Source organism: Equus asinus, chromosome 5 (assembly GCF_041296235.1).
Source record: "Equus asinus isolate D_3611 breed Donkey chromosome 5, EquAss-T2T_v2, whole genome shotgun sequence".
In the NCBI taxonomy this organism is placed as follows: Eukaryota; Metazoa; Chordata; class Mammalia; order Perissodactyla; family Equidae; genus Equus; species Equus asinus.
In genome coordinates, this window is record NC_091794.1 from 66,463,178 (window position 1) to 66,484,129 (window position 20,952).

At 35.7% G+C, this 20,952-nt stretch overlaps 1 protein-coding gene across 7 annotated transcripts in view; it reads left to right on the forward strand.

Annotated features, from left to right (window-relative positions):
* The window catches only part of OMA1 (OMA1 zinc metallopeptidase), a 93,567-nt gene that overhangs the window by 10,168 nt on the left and 62,447 nt on the right, over positions 1-20,952 (forward strand). For 6 of the 7 annotated variants that reach the window (XR_011503367.1, XR_011503368.1, XM_070509801.1 and 3 more), the window contains exons 2-7: positions 3,506-4,000; positions 6,481-6,709; positions 8,847-9,020; positions 9,120-9,227; positions 11,763-11,891; positions 15,251-15,325. Coding sequence is in view for 5 of the 7 variants with exons in the window: in XM_070509801.1 (XP_070365902.1) it covers positions 3,525-4,000; positions 6,481-6,709; positions 8,847-9,020; positions 9,120-9,227; positions 11,763-11,891; positions 15,251-15,325 (1,191 nt within the window). In the remaining 2 variants the exon portion in view is untranslated. The remainder of the gene's footprint in view (positions 1-3,505; positions 4,001-6,480; positions 6,710-8,846; positions 9,021-9,119; positions 9,228-11,762; positions 11,892-15,250; positions 15,326-20,952) is intronic. The other variant, XM_044770907.2, reaches the window with a different exon arrangement.

The following is a 20,952-nucleotide window of genomic DNA, read 5'->3' on the forward strand; positions in this document are numbered from 1 at the left end:
AGTTCTGTATTTTATGGTTTCTAGGTTATTTTTTATCTCATCAATTGGGTGGTTCTCCACTCCATCAATTGGGTGGTGTTTGTTTTAGAGCTTCAATCTCTTTGGTAAAGTATTCCTTCTGCTTGTTAATTTTATTCCTGAGCTCATCGAACTGACTTTCTGATTTTCTTGTAACTTGTAGAGTTTCTTTATGATAACTATTTTGAATTCTGTGTCATTTGGATTGTAAATTTCTGTGAGTTCAGGATTGGTTTCTAGAGACTTGTCATTTTCCTTCTGCTCTGAAGCATTACTGTAGTTCTGCATGGTGTTTGATGAATTGATCCTTTGCTGGTGCATTTGTGGTAGTATCAGGTCACAGATTCCTCCAGCCACTGCTGTGGGGGGGCAGTAGCTGTGTTTTCTGATTCTGCCCCATCTGCTGGATCTTGTGCTGGGAGGGCTGCTGTGTATTTTTGCAGCCTGGCTATAGCTACTTGGCAAGTCATGCATGCATGCGCAGGGCAGGGCCTCTGTGCTCTGTCAGAGGGTCATTCTTGTGTGGGTGGCAGCGCTGGGCGTGGCAGGGGACCAGCTGAGCTGCTGTGCTAAGTGAGAGGTGAGGGGCGCTTTCCTTCTTCTGCGAGTAGGCTCTGTACTTGCACACTGTTGGGCTGAGCTGCTGGGCTTGGTGGGCGGGGCCCCTCATGGGGGTTGAGCCACTACCGCTCGGTAGAGAGTATTCCCATGGGTGGGGCCACTGCTGCCTGGTGGGTGCTCCTGCAGGCCAGGTCACACTCCCAAAGCATTTGCGTGCCGGCCAGGCTGCACCCACCTCTTCTTACAGTCATGCTGGCCACTGTGAGGACCCACAACCTGGATTGCTGCTGCTAGGGAGGGGGAGGGGTGCTCTCACTCAGTTCCACCACTTCCCAGGGATCCAGTCCCCCCACCTTCAGATGCATGCATGCATAGATGCTTCATGGATCTCTCAGGTGTCCTGTGCTGTGTAGGGAATCCTGTGTTTCTTAATGAGCGTCCATTTAGTTGTAACTTAGAGGTGTGACACAAAGGTAGCAACTCAGTCTGCCATGATGCTGACATCACTCCCCAAATCTTCTTTAAGTGTTTGATAGTATTCCACAGTGAAGCTGTTTGTGCCTGGAACTGTCTTTGTGGGAATGTCTTTAACTACAAATTCAATTAAAAAAAAATAGGGCTCTTCATGTTACCTGTTTCTCCTTGAAAGAGCTTTTGTAATTTGTGTTTTTCAAAGAATTTATCCATTCATCTAAATGTCATTTAAGATTTTCTGCTTCATTAGTTTTAAGAAATTTGATTATGACATATCTTGGAGTTGTTTCCTTTATGTTTCTTGTTGGTGTGGCTCATTAAATTTCTTGGATTTGTGGGTTTACAGTTTTCATCAAATTTGGAAAATTTTAACCATTAATTTTTCAAGTGTTTTTTCTGTCTACCAGCCCTCTCCCCCTTTTCAGGGACTCCAGTTACACATATATTAAGCTACTTGAAGGTACTCTGCACCTCAGTGATGCTCTCAGCATTTTTTTCCAGTCTATTTTCTCTTTGCATTTCATTTTGGATGGTTTCTATTGGTATGTCAAGTTCACACATCTTTATACAATGTCTAATCTGCTGTTAATCTCATCCATTGTATTTTTTTAATCTAAAACGTAGTTTTCTTGTCTAAAACTTCAATCTAGATCTATTTAAAAAGTATATTCATGTCTCTACATAACATGCTCAAGTTTTCCTTTAACTTCTTAAACATGTGGACTATAGTTATAATAACTACTTTAATGTCCTTGTCTTGTAGTGCTCTCCTTTGTGTTATTTAGGAGTTAGTTTCCATTGATTGATATTTCTCCTCATTATGGATCACATATCCTGCTTCTTGCATGCCTGGTAATTTTTAATTGTTATTGTACATTGTGAAGTGCTCGATATTTTTGAATTCTTATAACTGTTCTTGAGGTTTTTTCTGGAATGCTGAAAAGTTACTTAGAAACAGTTTGATCTTTTTGAATGTTGCTTTTAATCTTTGTTAGATAGGGCCAGAGCAACTTTTAGTTTAGGAGTAGTTTTTCTAATATTGAGGCAAAACCCTATAGTCAGGTGCTGTATAATGATGTTTCAGTCAATGACAGACCGCGTATACGGTAATGGTCCCATAAGATTAGTACTATGTAGTCTACCTGTGTAGGCGCTATTCCATCTAGGTTTGTGTAAGTGCACTCTGGAAGTTTGCACAATGACAAAATTGCTGAATGACGCATTTCTCAGAACATATTCCCCTTGTTAAGCAATGCATGACTGTCCTCTACCCAATTCCCTGTGAATTAATAGGTTTTCCACCTCGAAGGGTGAGAACAGGCGCTATGCTCTGTCCTGTGTTAGCCCTGCATCTTGTTCCTCTGATTCTTTCAGGCAGTTGTTTCCCATCTCCAGGGCATTTTCTCATATATGTGCCCTGGTCAGGAGTCGGCTGACTGCAAGGCAGGGATTCTGTGCCGATCTCTGGGGTTCTTTCTCTGTGCAGCTCTGTCTTGTACTCTGCTCTGTGGGGTCTAGCTACCGTGGGCTTCTTGAACTCCCAGCTTCATCTCTTCGATGTAGAGGGACCATTGGGCTGTGCCTAGGTTTCCCCTCTCTGCATATCGTAGGGCTCACCTTATTGTTTCCTATCTCTCAGGGATCACTGTCCTTCATTGCCTAATGTCTAGTGTGTTGAAACCATTGTTTTATTTATTCTGTCTGTTTTTTAGTTGTTTCAGGTAGGAGGATAAGTCTGGTCCCACTTACTCCATTTTGATCTCAGTCAGGAATGCCAGGATTATGTCTGAAAGAAATAAATGTATATTTTATTTTACTTGTTTATTTCTTTTTGGTGAGGAAGATTATCCCTGAGCTAACATCTGTGCCAGTCTTCCTCTATTTTGTGTGTGGGATGCCACCACAGCATGGCTTGATGAGCTCTGTGTAGGTCTGTGCCCAGGATCCGAACCTGTGCACCCTGGGCTGCCAAGCAGAGTGTGCGAACTTAACCACCATGCCATTGGGCCAACCCCAAATTTGTTTTTTAAAAAGTATATCTCGTAAGTTAGATTTTACCATTCCATTGCATCCTTCTTTCCCCTGGTTACTGACGATTGATAAAATTTTACTGCTGTTTTTATCTAATCCATTTCTTATTACTCAAATAATGTAGCTGTTAGAATAAAAATAGATTCCCCCCAACTAAAATAAAAAATGAAAAGAAGAAAAATTCAAGTTTCTAAAGTACATCTTGTAGAGTAAAAAAAAAAGTAAGTAAAACCTCTTTGGTTTGTGTTGCTGAAAGGCATTGCTGTGGTGGTGGTGAGTGGAAACCCAAGGTAATTTAGGGAGAGCTGTGTTCTTCCTTTAGGAAGAACAGCTGACACACCTGTTTCGTAAGTGTTATTTTTCCCAGTTTGGTAGATAAGTATTTTCCAAAGATATTTATAGTTTACTTTTTGTGTTCCAGATAATCAAGCAAAAGAAGGATGAACTTCATCTCTGGATTGTCGTCTGCTACTAGAAACTGTATTTTCTTCCGATTTAATTTACTGACCAGCTGGAGAAGATGTAACACACTGGCTCTAGCCTCACCAGACTGTCATCAAGTACAGATTAACCGTATGGTAAATCAGTGTGATAGGTTGACTTTTCTGCCTGGAAACTTTCATTACTGTAGGACTTTTACTAAAAAAAGAACAGGATGCCTCTCAACTACCAAAAGTAAGGAAATTTGGATGATTACCCAAAAATGTACCACACGGAATGTCTCTTTTTCAAGACAGCAGCTAACAGAAGAAGTTGTACTAGTTCCTGCTCTTTCAGTCCTGCGCCCTCTAAACTGTTTTCCCAGGAGAGACATCAGGTGTTTCCACACTTCTCCACGGCTGTGGGCTGCTCCCGTCCCTCTCTTGTTGGTCGTTCTTAAACCAGTCCAGAAACTACTCGCCATCATTGTCGGCAGGTAAGATTCTTTTAAAAAAATAAACTTTTTTATTGAAGGATATTTGTAAAACAATACTTTTAAAGAGAACTTGTTAGATTTCCTTCTCCTATTTAGCTCAAAATTAAGTTTATAAACACTTGGTTCTACTCAGATTTGTTATGTATGATTTAATAATCTTGAGATAATTTACTGCATAATAATTTACTGTATTACAGTATAGAAATATGATCTTTAAAAAATTATCCTTATATATCTTGTATAGATACTTTTAAAAGATTGACTTTATGATTACAAGAAGAATCGGAAATGTTGGTAAAACTTATGTATGAGAACAGTGTTTGCAAACAGTCTTTTTTAGTTTATGGAATTTGAGGCAATGGATCATGAAACTGAAGAATTTGCTTTTTTAAGAATGGGCTTACTGCTAGCCAAGTTAACTCTTAATATTTATTTTTCTGTTCTTTTACAACAAATTTTATTATTTGCTCCTGGTAGTTTTTTATAAGAATTAATATTTTTACAGCTACATAGTACTTTATAATTAATTTAATCCCCATGTAATTAATCCTCTTTTCTCTTATTTGCTCCATGAAGATTTAAGGAAGGTAAAGTTAAGCATTGTCTCCTCATAAAGCTTTATGTTTGATATGAAGAAATCCATTCTAGCCTTCTTCTTACTTCTCTATTAACCAACCCAATTTTCTTTTTATCAAAAATTGAGAACTTGTACTCTATAATTTGTTATGTTCTTTATGATTTGGCATTGACACCCAGAAAATATACAGCTATAAAAGCTTTCAATTTAAGTAACAACTATCAAAGAAAATCGACGCTGGACAATAGTTAAAGCAGTAAAAGCAGATTTTATTCAGGAGGATTGTAGTTGGAGGAGGCAGGGGAGAGACCTCTTTGTAGAACTAGTCAATTCTGAATACAGCATGGGCAAGTGGGCTTTACAGCCGAGAAGCAGAGAAGGGGCTGGTGGATGGAAAATTACTAACAGGGACCATCAGGAGGAAGAGAGCATCTGCCTAAACGCACCTAACAGGATACTTGCTGAAGGCAGGTGAGGGGGGTCAGACATCACTTGGGTGCCGAAGAAGGATGAGGCACCTGGTTAGATATCAAGGGTGATCAGATGTGGAGGATGGGGGATTCTGGCTAACCTGACTTAGCAGGATTCTTGCTAAAGTTGGACAATGCAGAAATGAACATGGAAATCCAAGAGTCAAGGACTAGTTGAAAAAGAGTTCAGAGGACCCTGAGTAGAGTTTGGTGGAGGAGAGAATCTTTGTCACAAATTGGCCCAGGTTCGTGGGCCAATAGCTCTTTTTCATCCTTTTTAAATATTTATTTTTAACTTTGTTTTTGTTGTTGTTACTATTGTAAGTTACCTAAAATTTCCTTTTGGAAGATATTTTCTACATTTTAAACAAATAATAATAAGTCATATAAAGTTTTAAATAGGAAATAAGTATACTTCAAAAGTTTGTTTAATCTATTTAGGTTGAAACACTTTAAAGGCATTTCAGGTGTGTCACTTAAAGATAACTTGAAGTTACTTTATAAATAAGTTTTGTCAAGAGATGATGTATATATTTTAAATTTTTGTTGTGATTTCACAGATGAACTCACAGGGAAAAATTTTTGTCCCAGTATTGAAAACGTTTGCTTCTTGTCAAAATGTCTCTGGAGGCTGATAAGCAGCAGAGTATTGTTGCCTCGCAGAAATTGGAACTCCTCAGATGTTGTGTATAAAATCTCTCATTTCCTTATTTATAGTGCTTATGCTCTTCGTCTTACCTCTCCTTTGTCATGTTCTAGAGGGGACAGTGGAGTTTCTGCTACTGAACAAAATTTATTTCTAAAACCAATGTTGAGGCGGTTTCCCTTGCCCCTTGCTGAGGCACTGGCAGATTGCGCTGGAAGTCAGGTGGGCAGTGGGGAGAACGGTGACTAAAGGTATAGATTTATTGTACTGTAACCCCCTCAGATGATTGTTTGGGCACCTCATCCCCTCGTAGGTGGTTCAGTGCTCAGACTCTGGAATCACATTGCCTGGTTTTCCTCTTACTACGTCTATGACCTTGGACGAGCTGCTTCACTTCTCTCTGTCTCCGTTTTCTCCTCTGTAACAGGGCTGTTACGAAGACTAAATGAGATGACTTATGTTTAACGGCTAAAAGAGTTCTTTGCATCTGGTAAATGGCCAATATATGTTAACTCGTGGTAGTTGTAAAAAAGCTCCTCATTTTTGTTTACCTTTAAAATAACTGAAGAAAATTCAAATGAGTATTAGAATTTTTAACTATAGCTCTGTATAGTTGTTTACTTTTTCATCATTTAGCTAAGAATTTTATAAATTGAGAAAACCATCTATATAGAGAAATATATCACAAAAATTGAAGTATTTGATGACATAAAATTCTAGTGAGGCATTGCGTTTTGATATGGCTGATACTATTATCGGAACTTTGAATTTTTCTTTTTTGTTCTAGGAGCATAAGGAAATGGTGGCAAGCACTTCCTCCTAACAAGAAGGAACTATTTAAAGAAAGCGTAAAGAAGAACAAATGGAAGTTCCTCCTTGGTTTGAGCAGTTTTGGATTGCTCTTCACAGTGTTTTATTTTACTCATCTGGAAGTGAGTCCAGTCACAGGAAGGAGCAGGTTACTATTATTGGGGAAAGAACATTTCAGACTTTTATCAGAACTGGAATATGAAGCAGTGAGTAGAAGGATTTGTTTTTAATTATATTGCTTAATATAATACTCAAAGCAGGAAAGTTTCTTAAATATGAAAGATGCACCACTTTTCTATTATGGTCTTTGATAGGAAATTAGCATTTCTTTTCCCCAAAATGCCTCAGACCTTTCATACGTAGTATTCCTATCGCCTGCCTTGCCTTTCCTCCCATTTATCCAGCTAGCTCCTGCTCTTCACATGTTACCTTAAGTGTCACTCTCTCAGGAGAGCCTTCTCAGACTATCCAGACTGGGTTAGGCCGGACAGATGCCTGAGGCTACAGGGAGTGCCCTTCAGACAGACTGACTGGTGAATCAGCTCATTTGGAGGTGTGCCTAGGCTTGGCTATATGGGGGATAGTTCTCTTTCATTTTCTCTTCATATCTGTGCTTTTCCTTCAAAGCACTTAGTGTGAGGGTGAGACAATTATTTACATAGTTATTTATTTGCTGAACTGCCGCCCTTGTCAGACTAAGCTCCCTGGGGGCAGAAACCCTGTCTGTTTTGTTTATCACTTTATTGTAAGTGCAATGCACAAAGTAGTGCTTAGTATATATTTTTTTAATAAATATATCTGTAATCTGCTTTTGTACCTTGAAAGTAAAGTAGAATAAGATATTTTTTCCAAACATCAATTTTGGCAATTTATTGTAGTTTTTGAATGCAAAATAAAGTTGGAATTCAGAAGCCTTAACTCTTTGGAGAGTATAACAACTCAGGTGGTTAAACATTTTGTACCGCTAGTGAGCTCCTTGAGGGCGGAGCATCTTTCCATCCACACTGAATAACACGTGCATGGTAAGGGCTTAGTCGGTGTTGGCTGAAGTCTCATAGCCTCACGTCACGGCTTCAGCATGCTTACGTCTTTATGGCTGTTTATTCCAGTTGAGCTTCTCAGTTTGTCAATGGAAAGTAACCATTAAAAAAAGAAATAATGATAGTTTTTCACTAAAAAGCTTGTTCTTAAGATAGGACCAATCTCTTCTAGCAAAGTTTACACACAGATTTGAGATGTGTCTTAGAATCTGGTCTAGTCAGAGGCAAGTTTGAGGAACGTGTTCTGGACAGACTGAGACAGGCCTAGTGTTGAATTAGTGCATCTTCTACCATTCACGTCCCTGAGAAGCTTTGAAAGATTATGGATATGCACATGCATATATTCTTTCTCTTTTTACTTTGTAACCTACAAATATAATACTGCTTGATGTGAAAATTCAAGCACATGTTCTTATAGTGATATTATAAAGCACTATAATTACATATAATCTTGCTTGTTTTTTACTTCAGAAGGATTACTGTAAACTTTGTTTACATTGGTGACGTGCTTTCTAAAAATGCTCATTGACGTAAAGACTATTACAAATTCATATTGTACAAAATCATCTATTTTTAATGTATCTCAAGCAAGAAGCTTACAAATTTGTTGATTTATATGTGAAAGAAATTATACATTTTATGGAAACGAAAGTGATATTTTCGGAACATTTTTAATTTTCTCAGTACACTTCAAAGGGTCTCATGAATATACCTTCAGAAAAAGTATCTTCATATGGTGGCTAGTCTTAATCAGCATAATGTAGAGAAAATGATATGCCCACTGGTTCTAAAATTTCAGTAGTTTCCTTTCAATTTGTGTGAATAAAACATTCAAGGTTATTGAAATGTTGTCTTTCTTTGTAGAAGTTTAACTTTCTTATTAAGTATAGGGTGTTTTTCTATTCAGTGGGTTATGAAAGAATTTTCTTTTGTATTTTACCTTCTTATGTGAAATCTTTATGTTCTCTAGGCAATGTTTTGTTTTCTAAAGTACTTAGGAAAGGAGAAATAATATTTAAGCATTTTATTCGTTTATGGAAAAGATGAATGAAATTTTTATTTCAAGCTTTTTTTTAAAATCTTAGTTATTAGAATTTATTACATTGTGAGAAACCACAATACCTTTGCATGAGTAATTCAAATCTGAGAAATCTCAGTGTTTAATATATGCAGATTTTTACATCATTATAAGTTAAACTGTTCAACAATCAGTAGCCATGTAACTCTCCATAAAGCAATATAAACATTTTGTAGAGCTAAAACTCTTTTAAAATAAGGACTACTTTTCTTTTTAATATTTCAGTGGATGGAAGAATTTAAAAATAATATGTTACCTGAGAAAGATCCCCGATACCTGACTGTTAAAGAAGTGCTTTATCATTTAATTGAATGCAATAAAGATATTCCAGGGCTCTCTGAGATCCACTGGATTATTCATGTGGTCGATTCCCCAGATGTAAATGCCTTTGTGCTTCCAGTAAGTAAACATTCTCAAACCTGATGTTTAATTGTTGGATTTAACATCCTCGCTTTTTATGGTGTTCTAATTGCTTACGTGATGTTCTTCATGGTGCAGAATGGGCAAGTGTTTATCTTCACTGGGCTTCTAAATAGTGTGACTGACATGCATCAACTCTCCTTCCTTCTGGGCCATGAAATAGCACATGCGGTACTTGGGCATGCTGTAAGTACCTAAAATGACTTTCGATTGTTGAAATACTGCGTTGAAGCCAGCAAATTAAATCTTTTAAAGAATTGAATATTTTCAGTTCCTTTTTAACGATGGAATTTTAGTTTTTAGTAATTGTCTTATTCTGTTACCCGAAAAAATATGTTGGCTAATTTTGAGAATTTTTATGGTCTTTAGTTTTTCGTACTGAATAATTAGTGTTTCTCTTAAATACTATTTTTATCACCTGTCTCTTTTGCTCAAAAGTATTCTCAACCTCTAATTATTTAAAATTAGTTTTTAAACTTTCCATAATTATTAACATACTTATAATCTAGTCAGAAAATTAACTGTAGGAAAGTGATATTGCTATTTAAGTGGGTAAATCGGTTTTCTTTCTTTTTTATTATTCTCCTGAGATAGCTTGGAACATCTTTGAAAATGCCTAGAACGATATGCCATATATAATTAATGCAGAGTAATAATAATGATACCGTACCATTTAACAGTTTACAGAGCTTTTTAATATGTACCTTCTTCATAATTTTAATACTATCCTTATGAGGTATGTATTAGTATCCCTGTATTATATGTGAGGAAACTAGTGTTTAAGAGACTCCAGGTAACATGACTAATGTGACAAGTGGCAGAGTCAGGACTTTACCCCAGGTCTTCCGTTTGCAAGCCCAGTGCTGCTTCCTTTACCACGGTTACCTGATTGTTGGCAGCACTTTTCTTGTAGATCGTGCAATTCAGACTGACATATGCTCCTGTAAATACACATCTGTTCGACTTGGTGTGAGTCCAGAAAAGTAATAGAATTACTCATATTTTTATTTCTATTCATTAAAAAATATGCATGCCTCTTTTGTCCACATAATTAGAGGTATGTTTTCTTTCATTGAAAACATGAAGGTAAATAGTGAAAGGATTGTGAAATGCTATATTGAAATGCAAGTCATATTAACTTTAAATGGAAATGATGTTATTAATCCTTCTAGAAGTCATCTCAAATTCTTTCTATTCCTTAGAGTATTAGTAAGATGAGATGGGTCGAAGTCGTGCTATTCTGAAGCACAAATAGTAATTATCTTATTTCTACTGAGTTAACGGGAAAATTTAAAAAATATTTTCCTTAAATATATACAAGAATAAATCTAAGCAGTTGAAATAGCTTATATCTTTCAATAAATGGCTTCATAACTAAAAAATCAATTTTGGCCCTTTTTATTGCATATTTAGTACATTTATTTTTCTGGCATCTAGTTCAATGCCTCATTCAACATATTGTTGTCATCTCTGTCAGGGCAAGAACAATAATCAGAGGAAACATAAAAAGCAAATAGCAGCCTTAAAAATAGAAGATAGTTATTCATATTTCTTTGTCAGAGGTCTTAGATGTTATCAACACTATATTTTCTCTTTTAGGAGTCTCCATTTTGATTTGATGTCGACTTTTATGTTTTTTTATTATGCAAATACAGATTTGTTTTATTTTTATTTTTCTAAGACTGTGTAATAGCAATTATATCCTTTAATAATTAATAGCAAGGATTTTCTCTTCTATAATGACTTCATCATTTGGAGTTTTACTCTTTTATGCTGAAATGATTCCATAATTGTTATTCATGGCACACAGTTCTTATAATGGGAAGGAAAGAATGCTTTGTGAGGGCAGATTATATTGTTAAGAGAAGTGTTCTATTTGGCAGCCATGTTTCATACATTGAAGTAATGATTCCTGTATTATCAGTATAAATGTTATGTTAATATTTATTAATCAGCTTTAATGGGGAATGCTAGACAATCCAGTGCATTATTCTTATATTTAGATATTGCTACTCAAAACAACTATTTTAAGTAAAACCTTTTTTTTGTTACTGTTATAAGTAAATACAAAAATTTGTTGAACCCAATTTCCTGGTGAGAAATACCAGATTTATAAAATTGTAAACTTGCATGAATCATACTTCATATATTTAAAATAAATTTCCAGTCTTTTTCTGAATTGTGCCTATTTTAACTGCTTCATATGTTAGGTATGGTTTAGTTTCTGTCCAAAAGTGTAAGTATAATACACAGGTTTATTTGATTTTAAAAAAGATTTTGTGACAGTATTAGAAACTAAACTTCCTAGGTTTGATTACTTGTCCTTTTACTAGTATCTGTGTGAATTTGAACAGTTCTTTTAACATCTCTCTCCATCTTAGTTTCTTTTTCTATAAATAGGGATAATTGTACTTATTTCATAAGATGATTATGCTTGTTAATATATGAAACTGTGTTAGTGAACCTGTCATTGTTTCTGAATGATGGTAAGTGGCTCAGTAAATATGAATCGAATGAATGAATGAGGATGTAAGTATGTAAGCAAGGGATGGGAAAAATGGACTGGGAAAGGATAAGCACACAGAAGAAAAAGAACTTACAATCTCGGTCAGTTATACACATGTAATTATTTAATGTGATTACACATGATGAAGTAGAAAATGTAAGCGTGTCCTGTCTCGATTTATTAAATGTAATTCTCATTATTTTGATTCTTCTCAGGCTGAAAAGGCTAGCTTGGTTCATTTATTGGATTTCCTAGGTCTGATTTTTCTCACAATGATTTGGGCCATTTGTCCTCGAGATAGTTTGGCACTTTTGAGCCAGTGGATACAGTCTAAATTGCAGGAGGTAAGTCTGAGACAATAACTTGAATTTTATATGGTCTATGGTGAGGCTATTTTAATATTACTGTAAAGTGACAAATACCAAAGATGTTTTCACATATCATGAAATATGGGTACTCATTTTTAGGGGATATTCTTAATAATGAGCATTCAAATTAGAAAAGACGACATCTCTCAAACAATGGAGATGGATGGGTTGAAGGGCTTAGTAACTTTTGGCTAACATATTTTTTTTTTGGCATAGTTATTGGTCTTATGGAGAGAAAACCCAGTCACAAACCTGTCCTTTCCTTCTGTTGCTTTACCTTCAAACTTTCCACTTTTGCCTTTCATAGTGACTGTAGTGTAGTGTAGTGTAGCTAATTGACTGACTTCCCTTCCCCCAAATATTTGCATTTTCATTTTTTGAGGAAGATTAACTCTGAGTTAACATCTGCTGCAAATCCTCCTCTTTGTGCTGAGGAAGACTGGCCCTGAGCTCACATCCGTGTCCATCTTCCTCTACTTTATATGTGGGATGCCTGCCACAGCATGGCTTGCCAAGCGGTGTCATATCTGCACCCAGGATCCCAACCAGCGAACCCCGGACTGCTGAAGCGGAACGTGTGAACTTAACCGCTGGGCTACCGGGCCGGCCCCAATATTTGCATTTTGATGGGGATCTCTTAAACCAGTAAACTTTTATGGGCACAGGGCTGGCTGAAGCTGCTTTACCACCGTCACCTCCTCACTCCCAGTTAAACTAACATTGACTGGAAAATATTGACAGTCTTACTAGGTTAACTTTTTAATAGTATGTTAATGATAATCATTTCATAAAATTTATTGAGTCCTTCATTTTGTTCATAACACTGCCCTGCTGAAAGTAGGTCTTGCTATCTTAATAATTACTTTGTTAACTATGACTAATTAATTATTTTATATCTTTCTTCAAATATTTCTTCTTGTCCTGGGAGGTTCGGTTATTTAGGAACAATCTGTTATTTGTTTATTTAATGATTTGTAGAGAACACGTCAGAGTGCCATCTGGTGCTGTTTAAATCTAATGTGTAAAATTCTTTGAGACAAATTGCTTTTGAAATTGAATAACTAAGTCTTTCATTCAGTGTTACCGTATCATTTGGCTTCATTTATGTTAAAATAAAGGTTCTTAAAGGGAACTTTTAAGAAAGAAAGAATGGTTATTGTTTAGGTTATAGGATCTCATATTTTGAATTTTATTTCTGTCACTGATGTGCTGGGAAGTCAGAGTTAATGTAGTTTTTTCCCCATCAATCAGTAGATAGCTTTTTCTATAATGGAACAAGAAGATTTGGTCATAAGAGAGATTACTTGTAGCTGTTTCTCCCTTGAAATAGTTGATGAATCCTGTTACTTCAGTGTAATACTTTAATTTAAATAATTAAACTGAGAATAAAGTAGATGTCTTCTGTTTGAACTCTTTTTCTTTAAATCAAACTCCCCAGCCCCCAAATTTTGGTGACAAGGAAATATTTCTCTGTCTAGAAAGCCTTGGTCATTGTGATTGGAGAGCCAAGGGGAATGCTGATAGTGAAGTCATTAAGGAGGGGGAATTGCTGGCATTTCTCAGAGGAAGGAAGAAGTAGGGTCCTCGCGTCACCATTGGGGAGCCTTATTTTTGCGATCTTGAAGATTTGGGTGTAATGTAGCAGCCCTCATAGAGTGCTCCCGGGAGGGGTTTGAGAGCTGTTAATAACAATGAGAGTAGCTAACATTCCTTGGGTGCTGCCTGTACGTTAGGCACTAGGCTAAGCACTATAATTATGTACAGGGGTTAAGAATACAGGCTCTGATCAGATGGACCTGTGTTTTAGTTTAGGCTCTCTTAGACCTAAATTCTGTAGAACTTGGGCAGGTTCCTTCACCTTTATAGTCTCAGTTTTTTTATCTGTAAATTGGGATAATAGTATTGACTAACTTAAAGTGTTGTTGTGGGTTTAATGATAATTTACAGCAGGATTTCTCAACATAAGCTCTACTGACATTTTGGACTGCATAATTTTTTGTTGTGAGGAGTTGTCCTGCTTCTAAACATCTAGATGGCTCCAAATCATCTGGCTTCTACCCCTTAGATGCCAGTAGTACTCCACTCTCCCCTCACTTCCACCCCACCCCTACACAATCACAAATGTCTCCAAACATTTCCAGATGTCCCTCAGGGACAAAATCACATCCTCTGGAGAACCACGGATGTAAAGCATTTAGTGCAGTGCCTGGTACAAAGTAAGGACACAGTGTATAGGAGCTGTCGTTATCGTGTGCTCATTTCATCCTCTCTGCAGCTGTGGGAGGTTGGTACTGTTACTACTCCATTTTACACATGATGCCCCAGGGCTTGGAGGGATTTAACAGTTAGCCCAGGGTTAATAGTAACTGTCAGCATTTGGACTGGAATCTAAGTTCCTCTCCTTTTAAAAGCCAGTTTTTAAACTTATTAAAGTTTTTAATCAGTTATGCTATCAGTAGACTTGATGCGACACCTGCAGACTAGCCATGGAGAGTGAAGACAGTGTATGATAGAGTTCAGCAACCTAAAACAGATGTGATCGAGAGGGAAGAAAGTCAGATCTAATGGTCACAGACTGTCTGTCAGATTGAGTATATTCTTTCTAGCCGTCACTGACATGTAGCTGGCTCTGAAAAATTGCTTCCCCAATTAATAGCTCTTTTCTCAAAAGTCCTGCATATTGATCCATCTCCTACAAAGTTTTAGTACTTACTGAAAATTAGAATTTAACTGGAAAGCATTCACATAAATATAAGTAATTAGGAAAATTAAAGTTACAATATCTATTTGTATTTTTTAATTGAAATTGGAAGAAAATTTCATTTTCTTAACTAATCAATACTTGAAAGAAGAAATGAAGATAATTTATCAAAGAAAGAACATTCTGCACTATGGTTAATTTTCTAACTAAATTAAATCCTCTAGTAGTGTCACTGGCTGTTATATAGCCATAGTTTTTCAATTTTCTTTTAAAACTGCAACATCACAGTGTTCCTTGGCCATATTCAAAGCTTGCATCAATCAGCTTTCCTAGGGAATCCTCTGCACGATATAATTGAAAAATAGAAGTCCTCTATGTGATACCATAGACTGCAGAAGTTTGTAGGCATGATTGTTTTCTATTCTTTCCAGGTTTTAAAAGTATTAATGTCTGTTGGAGGAAATAAAGGCTGCGCTTTATGTTTTATACCGTGGTTTTGAGTAAATGTCAAGCATGAAGAGCATAAAATCTTTATCCTAGATACTCTGTGAAATTTTTGAAATCTCATTTTATTACTCCTTTTGTTATGAAATAAATAGTCTTAACGGAGCTTTTCTTTCCTATTTCTTCTTAGTATATGTTTGATAGACCATACAGCAGAACATTGGAGGCTGAAGCTGACAAAATTGGACTGCAGCTTGCTGCAAAGGTAAAATGTTTAGCAGTTCAGAATACACAGTGTCCTTCACATAGTAGAATAAATGTGCGTTGTCTTAATGAGGTTTGGCATGGGCAGAGAATGAGAGTTGAGCTGAATACAATTTTTCATTAATACCTTTTTAAATCTCTGCCCTCTGGAAGCTAATGCTGTCTTGATTTTACTCCTCTCCCTTGTTTCTTGATCTAAGGAGGCTTTTTGAGTAAATAAGGTGATATCTAGCTGTTTTTCCCACTTGGAGAAAGGTTTTTCCTGTTGGGGGTGTGATCATGGCTGAACAAACTGAATTTTCACCATTTAAATAAGTGGTACAAGAGCAGGCTTCTTCCTCTGTGTCTTTCAGATGGTTTTGTTGCAGCAGATGGCCTGTTTTGCTGGCCACAGAGAACAGCTCTGGGCCTTTCCTCTGATTTCAGTTGGCTTTGTTCATGTCTGTTTAACAGGCACCTCATGCCTGGCTGCTATTTTTAGTCACTTGTGATAACTGAGTGTTATTGTAGGATTTAACGTTAGAAGTAAAACTGCATTTTAAAAAATGAGCGAAAACAGTACCATTTTACATATTAAATTCAAATTGTATTTGATTCTTTGTTGAGTTTCCAGTAGGTATTAAAAGTCTCAAATATTAAAAATCACTATTATTTGAACTTCTCATTATGAGTTTTATGGATTTAATTTCATAAATCAAGATAGTGCTCATTCACAAAAGCAAAAGCAGTCCTCTGAATGTTACATAAGTAGAATTAAGGAAATTATCAGACTTCATAGATTAAGAAGTTCTCAAATAACGGGCCACAGACTGGCTATATCAACAATTTCCTGATTTTAATGTACTACGTTAGGGAAGTGTGTTCCGTGTCCTGGTTAAAAAATCTTTGCGTATCTCGATAAATTGTTCCTGTTTTATTTCCAGGAAGCTCTATTGTTTTGTCTTTTTAATATATAATAGGAGGAAGAGGTCAAGATAATTTTTTTCCTTGTGGATGTCTGATGGTCTCAGTAGGCTTTTTTGAAGAGTAGGCTTTTCTCCACTGCACTTCAGTGTCTCTGTTCCATCGGCCTGTTAGTTATTTTCGAGCCAATACTTTGTTGTAACTGTAGTTTTGTAGTAAGTCTTAATGTCTGACAGCTTCTGTCCTCCAATGTTGTTCTCCAAGATTGACTTGGCTATTCTTGAATCCTTCGCTTTTCCATGTAAGTTTCAGAATCAGCTTATCAAATTACACACTTGTACAGAAACATGCCTGGGATTTTGATTGGAATTGTGTGTATTGAATATAGATCAATTTGGGGACAGTTGAGTAGTGTCAACAATATTGAGTCTTCTAATCCTTGAGTAATAATTTGTCCATTTATTTAGATATTCTTTAATTTCAGTGATTTTTTGAAATTTTTTTGTGTATAGGACTTACACATCTTTTGTTATATTTATTGTTAAGTGACATGTTTTGATGTTATTAAAAACAGGTCATTTAAAAAATAAACTTGTTTATATATAGAAATACAATTTGTTTTTATAATTGACCTTGTATCTAGCTACCTTGCTAAATTCACTTAATTCTAATAGTGTGTAGATTCTTTTAAATGTTATATATATACAGTTACATTGTCTGTGAATAATGACAGCTTTATTTCTTCCTTTCTAATCCATATGCTTTCTTTTTTTTACATTATTGAAATGACCAGAAACTTCAGTACAGTGTTGATGATGGGCACCTTTGTTTGTTCTTGATCTTAGGGGAAAAGATTTCGATTTTTTACCATTAATTTTAATGTTTGTTACAAGCTTTTTTAATCTGACTTTTGTCAGATACAAGTTTCCATTCTATATCTAATATGCTAAGAGATTTTTTTAAAATTATGAAGTATTAAATTTTATCAAATGCGTTTTCTGCATTTATTGATGATTATATAATTTTTCTCCTTTAATCTGTTAATGTGGCAAATTACATTGATTTTTTTTAAACGTTAGAAAAACTTTTTATTTTTGAAATAAACTCAATTTTATCAATTATATTATCCTTTAACATACTGCTAGAGTTGGTTTGTTAATGTTTGGTTTAGAACGTTTATGTCTATGTTCATAGAAGATATTGGCTTGGCATTTTCTTTTCTTGTAATGTCCTATAGGTTTTGGTATCAAGATTATGCTGACCTCATAAAATGAGTTGGGAAGTGTTCCCTCTTTTTCTTTGGAAGAGTTTGTGTAGGATTGTGATATTTATTTTTTATGTTTGGAGAATTGATGGGTAAAGCCATATGGGCCTACAGAGCTCTTTGTGGGATGGTCTTTAATTATGGATTCAATCTCTTTAATAGATATAGAACTATTCAGATTTTTCTATTTCTTGTGTCAATTTTCATTGTTTTTTGTTCTAGGAACTTATGTTTTATTTAACTTTAAATATTATTGGTGTAAAGTTGTTTTAATATACTCATAAATCTTTAATGTCCGAAGGATATCTGCATTCTGCAGATATATTTAAAATGTCCCCTTTGTACCTAATATTGGGGATATATACTTTGTCTTTTGCTAGATTTTATCACTTTTATTAATCTTTTCCAAAGGCATCTTTTAGCTTTGCTTATTTTCTCTATTCTGTTTTTGTTTTCTATTATTTCAGTTACTGCTCTTTTATTATTCCCTTCTGCTTTGAGTTTTACCTGCTGTTCTTTTTCCTACCTTCTTAAGATGGATACCCTGAGCTAGCATCTGTGCCCATCTTCCTCTATTTTCTATGTGGGATACCTGCCACAGTATGGCTTGATGAGCAGTGTGTAGGTCCGTGCCAGTATCTGAACCAGTGAACCCCAGGCCGCTGAAGCAGAGCACGCAAACTTAACTGCTGTGCCAGCCGGCCAGTCCCAGTATTATTTTTAATGGTTCCTTCTGGGATTATAATATACATCTTTAACCTATCCAGATTTACTTGAGGTTAATATTGAATGATTTCTGGTAAAATACAGGAACCAGTAGTATATTTGGCAGTCATCAAGGATTTAAACCAAGATAGAGCTCCCTCTCCATGCTGTTTTCTTGCTTCAGAGGATTTCCTTTTAACCTCCAGCTGTGCTGTAACTAGCTTCTGATTCTGTTGACTGAAACTTCAAACTCATAAGCCTTCAACTTTTTCTTGTCCAAACTGCTCATGGTTGAGGAATACAATGAGTTTAAAAGAATAAAAAGAAAAAGGCAGCAGACTTAGAGATTTGACTCCATAGTCTATTTATTGTTATTTTTTTCTTTTTGATTAGTATTTTATTTTATTTTTTTTTTATTGCGACATTGGTTTATGATGTTATATAAATTTCGGCTGTACGTCATTATATTTCAATTTCTGTGTAGATTACATCACATTCACCACCCAAAGACTAATTACAATCCATCACCACACACATGTGTCTAATCACCCCTTTTGCCCTCTTACTTCCCCCTTCCCCTCTGGTAACCACCAAGCCAATCTCTGTCTCTGTGTTTGTTTGTTGTTGTTTTTATCTTCTATTTATGAATGAGATCATACAATATTTGACCTTCTCCCTCTTGCTTATTTCACTTAGCATAATACCCTCAAGTTCAGTCCATGTTGTCACAAATGACCAGATACTCAGCCATAAGTAGTATTCCATTGTGGATATATACCATTCTTTATCCATTTGTCCCTTGATGGGCACCTGGGTTGCTTCCAGGTCTTGGCTATTGTGAATAATGCTGCGATTGAACATAGGGGTAGATATATTTTTATGCCTTTGTGTTTTCATATTCATTGGGTAGATACCCAGCAGTGGAATAGCTGGATTGTATGGTAGTTCTATTCTTAACTTTTTGAGGAATATCCATACTGTTTTCCATAGTGGCTGCACTGGTTTGCACTCCCACCAGTGGTGTATGAGAGTTCCCTTCTCTCCACATCCTCTCCAACACTTATTTTCTGTCTTGTTAATTATAGCTGTTCTGATGGACTATGAGGTGATAGCTCATTGTAGTTTTGATTTACATTTCCCTGATAATTACTGATGTTCAACATCTTTTCATGTGCCTGTTGGCCATCTGTATATCTTCTTTGGAGAAATGTCTGTTCAGATCTTTTGCCCATTTTTTTTATTGGGTTCTTAGTTCTTTTTGTTCTTGAGATGTATGAGTTCTTTATATATTTTGGATATTAACTCTTTATCAGATAGATATATGATTTGCAAATATCTTCTCCCAGTTGTTAGGTTGTGTTTTCGTTTTGTTGATGGTTTCCTTTGCTGTGCAGAAGCTTTTTTGTTTGATGTAGTCCTATTTGTTTATTTTTTCTATTGTTTCTCTTGCCCAGTCAGACATGGTACTTGAAAATATGCTGCTAAGACCGATGTTGAAGAGCATATTGCCTATGTTTTCTTCTAGAAGTTTTATGGTTTCAGGTCTTACATTCAAGTCTTTAATCTATTTTGAGTTAATTTTTGTGTATGGTATAAGATAATGGTCTACTTTCATTCTTTTGCATGTGGCTGTTTAGTTTCTCAATGCCATTTATTGAAGAAACTTTCCTTTCTCCATTGTTCTTGGTGCCCTTGTCAAAAATTAGCTGTCCATAGATGTGTGGGCTTATTTCTGGGCTCTTGATTCTGTTCCGTTGATCTATGTGTATGTTTTTGTGCCAGTACCGTGCTGTTTTGATGACTAAAGCTTTGTAGGATATTTTGAAATCAGGGATTGTAATAGCTCCAGCTTTGTTCTTTTTTCTCAGGATTCCCTTGGCTATTCAGGGTCTTTTATTGTTCCATATAAATTTTAGCATTCTTTGTTTTATTTCTGTGAAAACTGTTGTTGGAAGTTTATAGGGATTGAATTGAATCTGTAGATTGCTTTAGGAAGTATGGACATTTTAACTATGTTAATTCTTTCAATCCAAGAGCATGGAATATCTTTCCACTTCTTTGTGTCTTCTATTTCTTTCAGTAATGTTTTATAGTTTTCAGTGTACAGGTCTTTCACCTCTTTGGTTAAGTTTATTCCTAGATATTCTTTTGTTGCAATGGTAAATAGGATTGTATTTTTAATTTCTTTTTCTTCTACTTCATTGTTATTGTATAGAAATGCAGCTGATTTTTGTATGTTGATTTTGTATCATGCAAATTTACTGTATTCATGTATTATTTCTAGAAGTTTTTTAGTGGATTATTTAGGATTTTCTATATATAAAGTCACGTCATCTGCAAATAGTGACAGTTTCACTTCTTCCTTTCCAATTTTGATCTCTCACTTTTTTTCTTGCCTGATTGCTCTGGCTAAGACTTCCAATGCTATGTTAAATAAGAGTGGTGAAAGTGGGCAACCTTGTCTGGTTTCCATTCTTAGAGGGGCAGCTTTCAGTTTTTCTCCACTGAAAATGATGTTAGCTGTGGGTTTCTCATATATGGCCTTTATTATGTTGAGGTACTTTCCTTCTATACCCATTTTATTCAGAGTTTTTATCATAAATGGATGCTGTATCTTGTCAAATGCTTTCTCTGCATCTATTGAGATAATCATGTGGTTTTTATTCTTCATTTTGTTAATGTGGTGTATCACATTGATTGATTTGTGCATGTTGAACCATCCCTGCATCCCTGGAATAAATCCTGCTTGATCATGG